At 35.6% G+C, this 16,320-nt stretch overlaps 1 protein-coding gene across 3 annotated transcripts in view; it reads left to right on the top strand.

Annotated features, from left to right (window-relative positions):
• The window catches only part of Spag6 (sperm associated antigen 6), a 66,981-nt gene that overhangs the window by 19,247 nt on the left and 31,414 nt on the right, over positions 1 to 16,320 (top strand). For all 3 annotated transcript variants that reach the window (XM_048812714.1, XM_015495254.2, XM_048812713.1), the window contains exons 3-4: positions 2,186 to 2,352; positions 6,934 to 7,117. In XM_048812714.1, the coding sequence (XP_048668671.1) occupies positions 2,186 to 2,352; positions 6,934 to 7,117 (351 nt within the window). The remainder of the gene's footprint in view (positions 1 to 2,185; positions 2,353 to 6,933; positions 7,118 to 16,320) is intronic.

Here is a 16,320-nt window from a genome sequence, read left to right as displayed (position 1 = left end):
TGGCTTTATAGAAGATGATCTAATCTGGCCAACTTGGATATAAAAATGGAGACCAATGAAACTGGAAACTAGAAAAAGCCACAGATCACATCTTAAATTTATTGGTGATAAATGAGGTTGTATTCTGCTTATGTTATTTGGTAGTACTGTTTCTTTAATTGTGGTCTGATCTTAGATGTTATTATAGTTATTATAAATGTTTCTTTTTATTCTATTCAATGTTTCTGAATAGAACACAAAAGAGTATATTGGTGATATTTACTTTTATATATCAGTGGGATATATTTTTAAAGAAAAGATGTAATAACATCAAGTTTAAAACTGGTGTAAATTAAGTAAAGTTTAGAAAATCAAGGGCACTTTGTTCCATTTAGAATTCTGTCATTACCTTTCTTGTAACCTTAGGCTCAAACAGCATCATTAAAGCAGAAAATTGTAATTGACTATTTTTCAGGCTTTATAACAAGGCAAGGTTGATATAAAGAGCTGGAATAGCCAGCAAAATAACCAAAATGCAATTATTATTGATCTCCCTCTCTCCTTAATTTTCAATACATATTATTTATTTAATAATGATCTATAAAGAATGTTTAAATTCTAGCCTTGCACTACCATTTACTAATTGTGTGACAATTTACTGCTCTCAGCTTTAATTTCCTATCCTATCAGTAAAACAGACATAGTAATAGGGCCTATTTCATAGGTTTGTTATGAGGATTAAGTGAATTAATATGGAAAAAAGTCCTTAGAACAATGTATGCATATAATAAGTGCTGGATAGCTATAAGCTACTTTCATTATGGTTGTATAACAGCAGTGATGCTGATATACCTATCATGTATTCAATCATAGGGTGAATGCTATGAAAGCTGGTAATACGTTATACTTATCTAAAGGAATTTACTTGGAGGTAGTAGTACTCTTCATGAGTACAAGATCCAAGCAAAATGGCCCTCCAAGCTGCCCATGCTCTGAGATAGATCATGATAAAATTTCTGTAATAAACTATAAATTAAGTTGGAATAAGAGAAAAGACTAAATGGAAGGCTTCATTGAGAATAAAGGACGTGGGGACTTCCCCCTCCTGTTTCCTGCCTATGAGGTACTAGACATTACACCATATACAACTTTTTCTGCATTCCTCATGACAACCCTATCAGGTCACATAGCTATTTATGAGTTGAATCAGATTTTCAATTTTTTTAAAAATGTTTTCATTGGTGCATTATAGTTATACATAATAGTGAGGTTCATTTTTACATAATCATAAATGCACAGGACACTTTGCTCATTCTTAGTCCCCAGTACTTCCCCTTTCCCTTCTCTCCTCCCTCCCCCTTATCCCCTTCTTTTACACTAGCGGTCTTCTATTTATTTATTCTTTTCTTAACTGGTAAAAGTGGAATTCATTGTGATGTATTCGTACATGCATATAGCATAATTTGCTCAATTTCATTACACAGTTATTCCTCTTACCCACCCCCCCTTCCCCTCAATCCCCTTCCTCTACTGTTCATCTTTTGTTTTGAGATTCAAACTCTAACTCCAAAGCCTTTCTTATTTCCATGCTGTGCTGCTGCTTAATAATTATAGTTTGTATGATTTTGTGTCTTGGCAGGTCAGATAATTCTAAATATCCCATTAGCTTTCAGTGGATAATTTTTTTGTTTCCACTGATTTTTACCCTTGATTTTCTTGTCTGAATATGTGTTATGTCAGCTTTCTGTCAGTATGAAAAATGCTTAACAAAACTCAACACAAAGGAAGAAAGATTTATTTTGGCTCACAGTTTAAAGGTTTCAGTGCACGATCACTTGGCTACAGTTTCTGGGCTGTGGTAGGGCAGAACATCATGGCAGGGAGCACTTGGTGGAGCAAAATTGCTGGATTCATGGCAGCCAGGAAGGAGAAAGGGAAAGAGGGATGGAGGGAGATAGGAACTGATGAAAGGGAAGACAAAAGACACTTCAAGGACATGCCCTCAGGGATCTGCCCAAATCCTAGTCTCCACCACCTCCCAGCAGTGCTGTGCTAGCTGCAGACCCAACTTTAACCCAGGAGCCTCTGGGGGCCATTCCAGAGCCACACTGTAACATTCATATGTGTATACACACACACACACACTAAATTGTGTTTGTTTTTTAATTTAAATTTTGCTGATTCTGTGTTTCATAATTTAACTCAGGTGTAATGTCTTTGCTGAGGCCTCTTCTTCTGGATGTGGTCCCAACAATTCAACAGACTGCTGCTTTGGCTCTTGGGAGACTGGCCAATTATAATGATGACTTAGCAGAAGCAGTTGTGAAGGGCGACATTCTTCCACAGCTTGTTTATTCACTGGCAGAACAGAATGTAAGATTAAAAAAAAAAAAAACTCATATGCATTTTGTTTTAGATTTTAAAAATGTTGGTCGAGTGGGCAGAGTTGTGAGCTTATAGTAGGTGTTTGAATTATCTGGGTATTAATACAACCTAAAATTCTCTGAATTGCACATAATAATATCTTTAGTGTACTTAGCTTTGGGGCTGATAAACAGCTTTTCTCCATTAAGTTAATATAAGGAGACAATGATTTAGTTCTTTTATTTTAGGGAATCATACATAAAGCAATATTTCTGTATATAAGACTTTAAACAAAGCTATAGGATTTGTATTAGGGAAGAGTATATATAGCTCCTGTCACCTGTCAGTGATTCTTACATGCAAGTGGAATCTGGTTAGTGTTGAAAGAGTGAAAGACAGTTTTGGAGCAAAGGCTAGAGAAAGCAAGCAGAAGGAGGAAGAATGTGTTCAATGGAAGATTTTTTTTTTTAAATTTTTTATTGTTGGTTGTTCAATGGAAGATTTGACGAAGCCTTTTTTTTTTTACACTTATGTAAGGTAGCATGTTAACTCTTTTAAGCACTATCTAAAAGTGCCCTAATTTCCCCCACTTCTATCTGGCACTACTCTGTTTCTATACAGTTTCATCTATTTGGTTTCCACAATTGTTAAGATAGGTAGGCTCTTGCATTCCACTCTACTAGTTTATTATAGCCTAGGTATATATCTTTGTTGGAATCTTTAAGATTAAATCCTTATTTGTGTCATAAAAATACAAACAATCCTGGAAAATGGGCAAAAGGATATGACTAGATATTTCTCCAAAGAATATCTACAAAATGGCTAACAAATATATTAAAAGATACTCAAAAGCATTAGTTATTAGGAAATACAAATAAAAATCACAATAAGACATAATTTTCCACCTACTAGGATGGCCATAATAAAACATTAAAAATGGAAAATTACAAGTGTTGGTGAAGGTACAGAGAAATTGGAACCTAGTATGTTGCTGGTGGAAATGTAAAATGGTGCAGCTGCTGTGAAAAAGTTTGTCAGGTCTGCAATAGTAAAACATTGTTACTCTACGCCTGAGCAGTTTTCCTCCTGTTATATATCCAAAGGAAATGAAAACAGGTTCTCAAACAGAACTTACATATAAATGTTCAGAGTAGCATTATTTACAACAGCCAAAAGGAAGAAGCAACCCAAAGTCGTCAACAAATAAATGGATAAACAAAATGTTACATATCCATACAATGGATTTTTATTCAGTCATAAAAAGGAATAAAGTGCTGATAAATGCTACAACATGGATGAACCTTAAACACATTCTGTCAAGTGAAAGGCCACATATAGTATGATCCCATTTATATGAAATATCCAGAATATTCAAATCCATAGAGACAGACACATATTGGTGGTGTTATGCCAGATTCGTGGGACCCCAATAGACCTCCAGGAGCCGAATCCGATGCAATCACACAAGAGTCTTTATTGCAAGCTGGAGCCTGGACTCACAACCGTTCCCGACACAGCGGGGAGTGAGTCCTGGTCCTTTGTTCAGTGAGATTTTATAGGTTTTGGGGGTACTCTATGTGTCACAACATCACACAGCAAATCATTCCATACCGTGGGAAAATCAAACAACAACTCTTAACATTTATTAGCACATTCAATGGCGGGAACAAGTTGGGTAGGGGTGATTGGTTAGTACAAGAGGGGGGTTTGTTTGAATTGATTGGTTTAGGCCACAAGGGGTGTATGTGCTAGACTACATGGTTTCCCAACATGTTATCAACCACCATAAACTACTTGGGGGTCATCTGGCATCCCAGGTATTTTCCCTGTCTCATGCTGATTGGAGGTTGCTAGGGGGGTTGCTATGGGTCCTCACCTGGCTTAACTGAGTCAGGGATACCTGGCACCGCAGACCTCTCCTGTTATTTACAGACAAACAACTCAGCAGGGTGGGTATATACCTAGGAATGCTCTGTGGGTTTTTCCAAGGACAAGGGTCACGTCCCCTTCCTTGGACAGGCTTTGCTCTGAGGTAGAGGCTGATTTCTCAAAAATGGAGCCACATTAGTTTCTCAGTGGCTGCTGGAGACTGGGGGAAGAATGGGTATAGGGAGTGGCTGCTTAATTTATAAGGGGTTTCTTGTAGGGGTACTGAAAATATTCTGGAACTAGATAGTAGTGATGGTTGTACAACATTATGAATGCATTAAATGTCACCAAAATTTACATTTCAAAATTGTTAAAATGGCAAATTTTACAATACATATATTTTTATCAGAATTTGAAAACCCTAATTGTACAAAAATTTTGACTTTTTTTTTTTTTCTGGTACTGGGGATTGAATCCAGGACCTCACACATGCTAGGCGAGTGCTCCATTACTGAGCTACATGCTTAACCCTTGTTTTTTGTTATGGTTGTTAGTTTTTGTTTTTAATAGATTTGAGAGTCATTTACTAATGCCCCCACAAGGAATCACAGAAACTTAATTTTCTACTGGCGCAGTGGCACATGCTTGTAATCCCAGTGGCTTGGGAGGCTGGGACAGGAGGATCTTGAGTTCAAAGCGAGCCTTAGCAACTTAGTGAGGTACTAAGCAACTCAATGAGACTCTGTCTCTAAATAAAATACAAAATAGGGCTGGATATGTGGCTCAGTGGTTGAGTGCCCCTGAGTTCAATTCCCAGTATCAAAAAAAAAAAAAAAAAAAGAAGAAGAAGAAACTTAATTTTTCTTGTGGATGTTTCTTTTTCTTTTTCATCAAATAGAGTTTCTTCCTCCTTGATTCTGTTCTTTCCTTTGAGGTCAGGGGTCTGTGTTTCTATATCCCACATAGAAGTTTCTCAGTAGAAATTTTCTAAAAGTGAATGAATGTCTATTAGGTGTAAAGAGACAGAAAATACTAGGCATAAAAGTGAGGAAGCAGTGAGAATCAAAGCATTATTCATTCATATGCTTCTGTCTCTTACCAGTCTTGAAGTCATTTCTCAAAGGATATTTAATCTCCTTTTTATAAAGCACAAAGTCCTGTGTATTTTCTCTCTCTTTCTCTTTTAAAGCCAATTCTTTTGGTAAGGAATAGGAAAGAGGAACATTAGGAATTTACATGAAGTAAAAAGAAGAGAGAATTAGATCAGAACATATGAATTATAGGCACAGCATTAGTAATAATTATTGATACCTATAATTTACCTGTGAATTTGATGATTCAGCAGAATCAAAAGTCAAATTAGCTTAATGACAAGAAATATATCATCATTATTTCCCCATGATTATAAGAAAATGATCTATAGAAACCTACTTTAAAATTCTACTCTAATATTTATAATAAAGTAGTAGGAATTGGGTTACTGCCATAAGAAACTAAATATAACTTATAATTGAAATATCAGTACTAACAATGTATTTCTTATATTCATAGTATATGTTAATTGCATAGATGTAATCTGTTAAAATAATACTTAATGTGTTTTCTTTCCTGCCTATAATTTGCATTATATCAGTATTTTAGCCTAAGAGAAGGCTTTCAGAGCAGGTGCTGTAATCACCTAGTCCCTTTTTAGCAGTCACTTAAAGAAACAGAAACATAGAATATAAAGTAGGAGATTAATTGTGTTTTGTTTTGTTTTGCAGCACTGGGATTGAACCCAGGGTCTTGCACATGCTAGGCAAGCACTTTACCACTGAGCTACATCCCCAACCACTTAATTGGGTTTTATTAATAAAGGAATTATGACAACATCATTGTATCATTTTTTTAACCATAAAACAAGAGAATTATAGCCAAATGTTTTTATATATTGAATTGTTTTAGTAATATGAAGAGAAACATGTTAGTTTTATATTTTAGTTTCAGTTTCTTATTCCTTAATTAGATAAATTTATACAGGAAATATAAACATGAAGCAATATTTAAAAGTCATATAATGACAATTTGCTTTTATATTTAAGAAAACATTTATAAAGGGGACAAATAACTAATATTCCATTCTTTAACTCGTTATTTGTGAGGAGAAGTTTGAAAATAGATAATGAATTATTTTTCTGTTTGTTGATTGGTAAGTGCATCTTGGAATATGGTTGTTATTTCAGGGTAACTTGGGACACCAGAAGAGTTAGTGGAGGTTATGAAAGGCCCGCCTTGCTTAGAGACTGAGGAGAAGTAAAGGAAATGAGTTAGTTGGTTTAGTAACTCATGCTAACAATCTAAAAGCTCCCTTGGGTCACACAGTGCCTTTCAGTGTAATGCAGACACATAAAATCTCATTGTTTATGAACTTACAGAGAGCACAATTTTATATTTTATTTTGTACAATTTCAAATTATATATTTTAGAGAAAAGATATGAAATATAATGTAAGACTTACCTTGTTTTTAGTTTAGTTACTGAACAGAAACAATGATGAAACAACAAATAATCAAAATGATTTTGCGGTTTTTTTCATCTTTTGTTCTCAAAAGCTATTGATTTTACTTATATTAATAATATTTTTATATCATATGACTACCATATTTATATTTATGACTACCATAGATTTTGGATATGTAAGTGCTCAATTCCTTTTGGGTTTGGTCTCTTTTGCCCTGGTAGCGATTCTACAAGAAAGCAGCAGCCTTTGTGTTGCGGGCAGTTGGTAAACATTCCCCTCAGCTGGCTCAGGCCATTGTGGACTGCGGAGCACTGGATACACTGGTAATATGCCTGGAAGATTTCGACCCTGGAGTCAAAGAGGCTGCAGCCTGGGCACTTGGATATATTGCAAGACATAATGCAGGTATTATAACTTAAATAGGATGATGAATTTAGGTTCATTAGGTAAATCTGGTTTTTCTTAGTAAACCATAGATAGGGGCTTTAAGGACATATTTATATCATCAATTTTGAAGGATAGCCAAGTTGTTTGGATCACATTCTCACAAAGTACTATATATTTCTATCTTTAGCAGAAGGGGAATTTGAAGCGGGGAGGAGAAAGATTCGAAGGGCGGCAGGGTGTGAGGAGTGGAGCTGATTCTCAAAGGCCTTGGTAAATAGGTTCAGTTACAAAGATTATGGTGGTTTGTCACCCTTCAAGGAGTCATTGGTTTTCACCTTCATTCATGACAGAGCATTCCAAATCAGCCAGGAGCTATGTCACTTGAGTGAGTGATGTGAAAAGATACGGACATAACTTTCTACACTATGTTTGTATTCTGCTCATGTTGGGCAGGAAGGAGGAGGTAGAGAAGGAGGGGCATCTTCTCTTATAAACTGGTATCTCAGTGAAGTCAAGGAGGAATGGGGCCTCTTGGGAGAAGATTGTGCTGCCTCAACTGATTGATAAGAAACACATAGGGAACATAATCGCCCCACTACTTTATAGAAGTTGCTTATGAACAAATAACATAAGAAGAAAATACATTTTCAACAAACATAAATTAAAACCATCAATTTTGCTAATAATAAAAAAATGCATCAATGAGCTATCTTTTCCATCTACTATTATTGTGAGGGTCAGGGGAGTAAAGTAGCAATGCAGCTAAGTAGTTAAGAGGACTTTGAGTTTGAGTCCAACTATTACCACTTAGGTGCGACCTTGGACATAGCTTTTAAACTTTCTGAACCTTAACTTCCTCATCTGCAAAAGGGTAACCAATAATAGTTACTTCATAGATTTGTTGTGAGGATGATGAAATAATACCTGTAAAGTGCTTAGACCAGCACTTGGCAAGTGGCAAATACTCAGTAAATGTAAGATATTCATATTAACACTGAAAATTGGAGAGGACATTATAGCATTTATGACATTTAGCTGGGTGCCATAACCCCAGCTACTTGGGAGAGGTTGCAAGTACTAGGCCAGCCTGGGCATTTTAATGAGAACTTGTCTCAAAGTAAAATAATACAATAATGTTTATGACATCGGAAAAGAAACTACAAATTGTATAATCTTATGGAAAGCAGTTTGACAAAACAGAATCTAAGTCATGAAAGAGCTCATGCTTACCCTGAAAAGTCTGCTTTGGAAATTCATCCTCAGGATGAAATTCCACAGAATGAAAAAGTGTAGTCATGAAAACATTATTGTACATTATTTGTAATATCAAAATACCTCAAACATTTGACAGAAATTTAGTGTTTAAATTATAGTAATCTACTTAATGGAATCTCATGCAACAAAGTACAAAGGTAATTATGTTCCCTATATGGTAACACAGAGAGTGATTATAATGTTAAAAAGAATGAAATTATATATTACAATTATAATATAAAAATAAAATTTTGTGTGGATATAAATTACAAAGAAATAAAAGATTGTATTACTAACATGGTGACATTAAGGATGGTCTTTCAGATTTTTGAATGTCTGTGTAGGTAATAAAATAATAACTATTATCTATTGAGTAATTACCATGTGCCTGGCTATAAAATTCAGAAACATTATCTCATTTTGATCACTACCCTTGGGTAGGCATCACTCTCACATAATGTAGAGAGGATGCCTGAACTTACGTGAATGGTGGAACCAGAATTTGGGTCTACATCTGTGTGACTTCCAAGCCATGTTAACTACTATACCCTACAGCTGCACTAAATACTTCCTGAAAGAACATTAAAGAAAAAACTTTCAGAAACAGGAAGAGGTTCTCCACAATTATATTTAATTTGATTCTAATAATGGTGGTACTACTAGAGACAAAATAAAAATAAAAAGTAGAAAACTAAGTTGAGAAATAAAACTATTTTTATACTAGAATGATTCAGAAGTAACATATTAAAATTCTTCCTTTTAATATCTAAAGTTTGGTTTTCCAAGTAGTTTTACCTTAGACTATTGTTTAGTACATGTTTAATGAGAAAACTAAGGCAGTGTTTTAAATCAGAAGCTGGTTATCACAGGAAACTACATAAGTGGATTTAGTAAGTTTTTTGATATGTCAGAGGGATATATTATACATTGTGACATAAGTATTTCAGAATGGTTCAAAAGAGCTTTGAGGGACAGCTGTGCAGATACACTGTCAGGCAGGTGTCCAGAGATAACCTTTTCATCCCTCTCTTTTGTTGAATCTGGGTGAAATGATTATAGCTCATAAATAGGATCTGTCTTAGGGATCCCATTCCAATTTCTTGCTATAATCTGACTCCCACATGGAATTCCCACTGTAATTTCAATATTTCACAGTAGTTAGGGGCCTGGGACCCAGAAACTCCCCAAAGAGATTACTGCATAGATTTCTCAGAAAAAAAGGGAATTACTATCTAGTAAGCTATAGAAGAAGTCATCATTCACATCCAAATCAGTGAAAATAGAGGATTTTCCTCCACTAACGTGATTTATTTCTCAATGATTTCCTGAAACTGGGAAAGATTGAGATTAATGGGAGAACATTCACTCAGTGTTTTCTTCTTAATATTAGTAGTAAAATGTTTGATCAGACAATTTAAGATCTTAAATATTTAGATTTTAAATGGAGATGCAAAATAAATCAAACTATATCTTATTTAAGGGCAAAAGAAGGAAAAAGTATATATATAGGAAACAAAAATATATTTACAGTAGAAGAAGAGAGAAACACTGGACATTATTTGCATTATTTGGCTTTGGCTTATTTGAAAATTATAATTTTTAAAACTTATTTCTAGGGCTGGGGTTGTAGCTCATTGGTAGAGTGCTTTTCTATCATGTGTGAGGCACTGGGTTTGATCCTCAGCACCACATAAAAATGAAATAAATAAAGGTATTGTGGCCATCTACAACTAAAAAACAATTTTTTAAAAAGTTATTTTCGGGTATAGATTTATAAAACACTTTACTGACCACCAAAAGAAATGATGTTTTGGGGTTTGTTTGTTTTTGTCTCCATATAAAAAATATTAAATTTTTATGATCAAATCATCAATTATTGAATACACGTGATTATATTTACCTCTCAATTTGAAGATAAATAAGCTATTCCCTTGTATTTTCCCTGTTCTTAGATTAATTATTTCTCTTTTTCCTTCTCACTACTCTTTCCCATTCTGCATGATTGTTCTAACCAGTGTCAAGTCTCTCACTCTTCCTAAGGAATAGTCTTGCTTTTGGTGATAAAGGGTGTCCAAAGAGTCTGTGTTGACAGTGGGATTGTGCAGCCTCCCTAGCTGCTGCAGCTGCTGAGAGGCAGGTCCAGGGAGGCTCATGGAGAAGGGGGGTATGTGGGCTGTTCTTTCCTGCTCCCCTACCCTGGGGGCAGGGCAGTCTCTCTCAGACGTGGGGTCTGTTAAGCCAGCAGCTCTGGGGAGGAGCACTTCCAATGACCTTCATTGCATAGGATGGTGGCAATTAAGAGTAGGAGGGACTGAGGTGAGAGCACAGCCTTGCTGAAAGTGTGAAGGAGAAACCATCCAGGTGTTTTGGGTGAATGCTCTTCCATATTTGGGCTCAAAAAGAAGTTTAAGTGTTTATTTTTGGAGCTAACTCTGGCTGTTCTCACACCTGGCAAAGAGGGGTACATTTGGTTAGATATTCTACAACTTTCAAATTATTGATATAAGTGTCACAGATAGGAAGTTGGACTGGAGAGGCTGGAAGATTTATTCTGATCACAGAGCAGTTTACGGTGGAACTATTTTACAACTTCTCAAAACTTCCAAGATTCTTCCTTTCTATAAAGGGAAAATGAACAAGAGCTCATCATTCTTTTAAAACTCCTAGTCATATCTGAAAATCATGCCAGATACTTCTGTTTTTAGTACCTGAGGGCTGATTTCCACATGTGTGACTGTTCTTTCTCTGTAGACCTGATTTATGTCCTGCTCAGTAGCAGTTAGGAGACAAGCTTTTCCACAACCAGTGAAAAGCAGTGCTCACAAAGACCCGCTGATGTGGACTGTACAGAAACACCGGGTAGATTATATCCTGTTTACTAAAATAGATAATGTAAGGAAGGAATCAAAACAGCTGGCCAGCCTGATTGTTTTCTGTCTTACATTGAATAATAAAATAAGAAAAGGAGAAGAGAATTTTAAAATTAGAATTCTTGCAAATATTCTTCTTGTGCTACTTACATGCAAATGTCATAGCCTAAATAGTGTAGAACAGCTGAGGAAGCAATAATTTTTTAAAAAAACTTCACATTTATTTGTGGTGAGAACACCTGAAAGATATTCTCTTAGCAATTTTCAAAGCAATTAAAGTTTAAAAACCCAAAATATTCATGATAAATATATGAAGTAAGAGCTAGGGACTTTGTTCTTTATGTCTTTGTGTGAGAAAGGATGGGGAGAAGGAGACTAGCACCTAGTAATTAAAATTTCATGATGATGCAAGAGACTCTCCTTGGGAGGTTGAGGCCACAGGGTTGCTTGAACCCACGAGTTTGAGAGCAGTGTGAGCAACAGAGCAAGGCCCTGACTTAAAAACCAAAAATAATTAAAGTCTATTTGGAGACCACCCAGACAACTGTCTTTATTGTGCCAGTAAATATTAACATTGATTTCTGAAACATCTTTATTTTTTTTTAGTTTAAAAAATAATCTCATCTTGGAGGGGTTGTAGAACACATAAATATAGGGTCAAATGAGGTATATAATATGAAACATATCACATTTATTTGATACAACACTTATTTTCACAAGTATATTTTCTATTTAGGTGTTAATGAAAAAAAGGATAATGTGAAAATAAATGTCTCTCGTATGTTTTTTGGCCTAGAGGCCAAATGTGTTAAACCAAATAACAGTTTAATTATAACCTTGTTTACTCAGTGGTTATCTGATTTGTTGGTTATTTTCAGGGTTCAGTTTCTATGCTAGTAAAAACATGTGATTCTTCTTCATTTTTTTTTGGTACCATGGATTGAACTCAGGGGCACTCGACCACTGAGCCATATCCCCTGCTCTATTTTGTATTTTATTTAGAGACAGGGTCCCACTGAGTTGCTAAATGCCTTACTGTTGCTGAGGCTGTCTTTGAACCCAAGATCCTCCTGTCTCAGCCTCCCCAATCTCTGGGATTACAAGCGTGTGCCACTGCACCTGGCTTCTTCTGCAGTTTTAATTTTGGGACTTTTTTTTTTTTAAGTTAGGAACTCTTGATTAATAAAGTTTTCTGGAAAAAAATTAGCATTTTTAAAAAATGTAGAATATACAATAACAAAGTATAATCATTTAGCCTTTCTATATGAGGCTAGTAGTCAATTTCTTTAACAACATCATCATCCTGGTAATCATCAAAAAGTGTGTGAGGTACTTTCTTACTGTATAAAGTAAATAAGTTTGCTACGATCTTACCTCTAGGATTTTACATCTGAGATAGGAAAATTGTTATAGATGAACATAAAGGTATCCAGGCAGCTGTGCCAATAGTAGACAGGAGTTTATGGTGCTATATTATAAAATATGTACAATACATTGGCCAATTATACATTGGAATAAGTAAAAGATGAATCATGGGGTTCATTTGTCTATAGCAGAAAAAGGGAAGGGATTCTTTTTCTTTTTTTTTCCTTAAGAACTTTGCTACATTCAGATAACCACTGAATAGACTTTGGGCATAGAAATACAATAGGGAAAACACATTAATTTGTAAGAAGGAGGCAAGCTGACTCACAAAATACCTCCTCTAGGTGTTAGCACCTGAAATCCTTTTAGTCAAAGGCTTCGTTTTTGGTCTTATATAGATACCTGTGGGAGAACTGTTCTAAATGGGTGTGTGCTGAGAAGATCAAGAGAAAGGCAACAGTGGCGGTTTGGAAATATACCAGTTGAAATAGGCATCATGACACATTTCTTTGAGTCTTAACAAAATTATTGCTTGAACTTGGTTTATTTTTCAGTCACTAGTGTATACATTAACCTAATGACTTTTATATATTGAAGGATAGAACACATTTTTATTTACAGTTGAATTTCTAAAAGTCCATTAAGCATAATATACTTGACTGAAATTTGAAAGTACTCTGATAGAGCAGTTTACCACTATCAGAGAATTTAGCTATTAAAAGCTTAGGAATTTAGGAGTATAAGAATTGGACTTTGAAATAAGACATGCTTATTATCTTGCCTTACCATAGATTTTTAAATCTACAGACTACAGGAAAATAGGAGCTGTATTACCAGTACTATGTCAACTGACCAAATTTAAAGTTAAATTGGGGTGTTGGAGGGGGAGCCTATTTTGTTCTTATCTGTGGTTTTAAATGAATGAATCAACTTGCTATTTTTTAAAATTATTTATTTATTTATTTTTTGTACTGGGGATTGAACCCAGTGCTTAACCACTGAGTCACATGCCCAGCCCTTTTTATTTTTTGAGAAAAGGTCTCTCTAAATTGCTTAGGACCTAAATTACTGAGGCTGGCCTTAAACTAGCAATCCTCTTGCCTCAGCCTCCCAAATCACTAGGATTACAGATGTATGCCACCATGCCTGGCAATCATCTTGCTTCCAAAGTTTTAATTGAATAAGTTAATTGAATCAAAGTATTTTACTTAAGATAGGACCTCTGGCAAGTGCAATGGTATGTGCCTGTAATCCCAACTACTTGAGAGGCTGCAGTAGATATAACAAATTTGAGTCCAGTCGGAAAATTTAGTGGAAAGAAGGGTGGGGGGCACTGGAGATATATGTCATTCAGTAGTAGTTCAGTGGTAAAGCTCCCCTGGGTTCAGTCCCCAATACCTCAAAAACATACAAACAAAAGATAGGACCTCAAAATGAAAGGGTAACTGCAGTTATATAACCATTTGTGCCAATAGGCTATAATCAGCCGTAGAACATTACTCTGTTGCCTGTGATTTCACACTTACTTTATCAATATGGTGGCCACTAGTGTCATGTGACTACTGCATACTTAAAACTATAGAGCTAGCGCATCTGAGGAGATAAATTTTTTATTTAAAAACTGATACTCTATTTGTTGGAAAAAAATTATGTATGGTTGGATTGACATGAGTATGTGAACCTACTTTTTCAATTGTAAACTTTTTGAAATGTAAATATGGATTGAGCATTTCTGATGAAAATTTAGTAGCGTTGAGAGAAACTTCAGACACAAATAAACCACAATGGATTTCAAGATTTAGTATAAAGAAAAGAATGTTGAAACTACCTTCCAGATATAGTGCCTTAAAGTATATTAAGATTAATTTCACCTATTTCTTTATATTTTTAAAATAGGATTAATTTTTAAAAATATAAAATTTAAATTACATTGTGTGCTTCACATTTCTATTGGTCAACACTGACCTAGAATTATTGTCTGTGCTTTGTGGGTATTTGTTAAAAAGCAGTATAAGGGGCTGAGGGTGTTGCTCGGTGGTAGAGCACTTGCCTAGCATGTGTGAGGCCCTGGGTTCCATCCCCAGCATTGCAAACAAAAACAAAAATAAAATAATATGGTAGTAATGTGATCTCAAAAAGTCTTATTCGTGTTTATTAATCCATGTAATTGAACTCCAGTATGCAATAATTTAAGAAATATGGAACTATAATTACCATTGGGGAGAATAAATGATTCATCTTCTAGCAATAACATATTTTATATAGAAACTTCAGTGTAAAATATGTAGCCCAACAGCCAGTCTTATCTCCTATATTGTTGATGTGGATGCATACTGATATATCCTTTGGAAAACAATGTTGTGTGTTAAGTTGATGTGTATGAAATTACCTATGTTTGATTGCTTTTAACCAACAAAATAGCAGTTTTATGTGGTTTTATTAAAAATTACCAAGAACCTCAAAAACTGCCCCTACTTTCCCCTTAGCAATTTCACTTTGGGGTCTGTAACTTGAAATCTCTCTCTCTCTCTCTCTCTCTCTCTCTCACACACACACACACACACACACACACAATTTGTATGTGTGTAAAAACTAGGAAGACACACACGTATATAGGTATGGCCTGTGGTATCCAGGCTTCAAGATCCTGTGCCTTGGTATTCACCTTCTTGGGTAGTCCCCTGCCACAGGGTTGGTCATGAACCAGCAGAAGTCATGTGTGTCACTTCTGAGAACAGGTTATAAAAGATTAGCACTTCTATATTGGGGGATGTGTCCCCCTCCCCCTGCCCCCGGTCCAATCATTTGCTCTAGGGGAAGCCAGCTGCCATGTTATGAGGATGTTTATTTAGGCAGCTCTGAGATTTCCAACAGCCAACTAGAAACTGAGGCGTCCCAGCAACCCCTAAAGGAGTCTGGAAGCAGACCCTCCCTGAATCAGACCTGCAGGTGACTAACACCAGATGACAATTTGATAGCATCTTCATGACAGACCCAGCCAAAATTACCCAGCCAAGCTGCTCTTGGATTTCTGACCCACAGACATGAGGAGACAATAAGTGATGATGTTTTAGCTGCTAAATTTGGGGGTCATTTGATACATAACAATAGGTAAATATGTCATCTGAACACAAAAGGTTCATTATACTATGCATTAAAACAACAAACAACCAAACCTAACCTAAAACTAATCAAATGTCTGAAGATGGGACATTGAGTAGGTAAACTGTGGAATATTTGTTCAGTGGGGTATTAGACAGTTGTTAAAAATGTTGGGTTAAGGGCTGGGGTTGTGGCTCAGCGGTACAGTGCTCACCTAGAACATGCGAGGCCCTGGGTTCGATCCTCAGTACCACATAAAAATAAACAAAATAAAGATTTTTGTTCTATTACAACTAAAAAAAATTTTTTAAAAAGTTGGGTTAACTCCATCCTCAATAATAAAAAAGACAGTGAAAGCCAATGAGGGGATTCAAAGAACCACTCAGAGGGAGGCACAATGAGAACTGCAGACCAGGGACTGCTTTTATAAAAATCCTATGCTAACCTTTATATTTTGATACCAAGAATTGATCCAGAGGTGCTTAACACTGAGCCACATTCCTAGTCCTTTTTATATTTTATTTTGAGACAAGGTCTCCCTGAGTTGCTTAGTGCCTCCCTGTTGCTGAGGCTGACTTTGAACTTGAGATCCTCCTGCCTCAGCCTCCTGAGCCACTAAGATTAAGGTGT

The sequence above is a fragment of the Marmota marmota genome, unplaced genomic scaffold (genome assembly GCF_001458135.2).
Source record: "Marmota marmota marmota unplaced genomic scaffold, marMar, whole genome shotgun sequence".
NCBI classification, from domain to species: Eukaryota; Metazoa; Chordata; class Mammalia; order Rodentia; family Sciuridae; genus Marmota; species Marmota marmota.
Note: the sequence above shows the minus strand (reverse complement) of the source record. Positions and strands in the feature narration are given on the sequence as shown.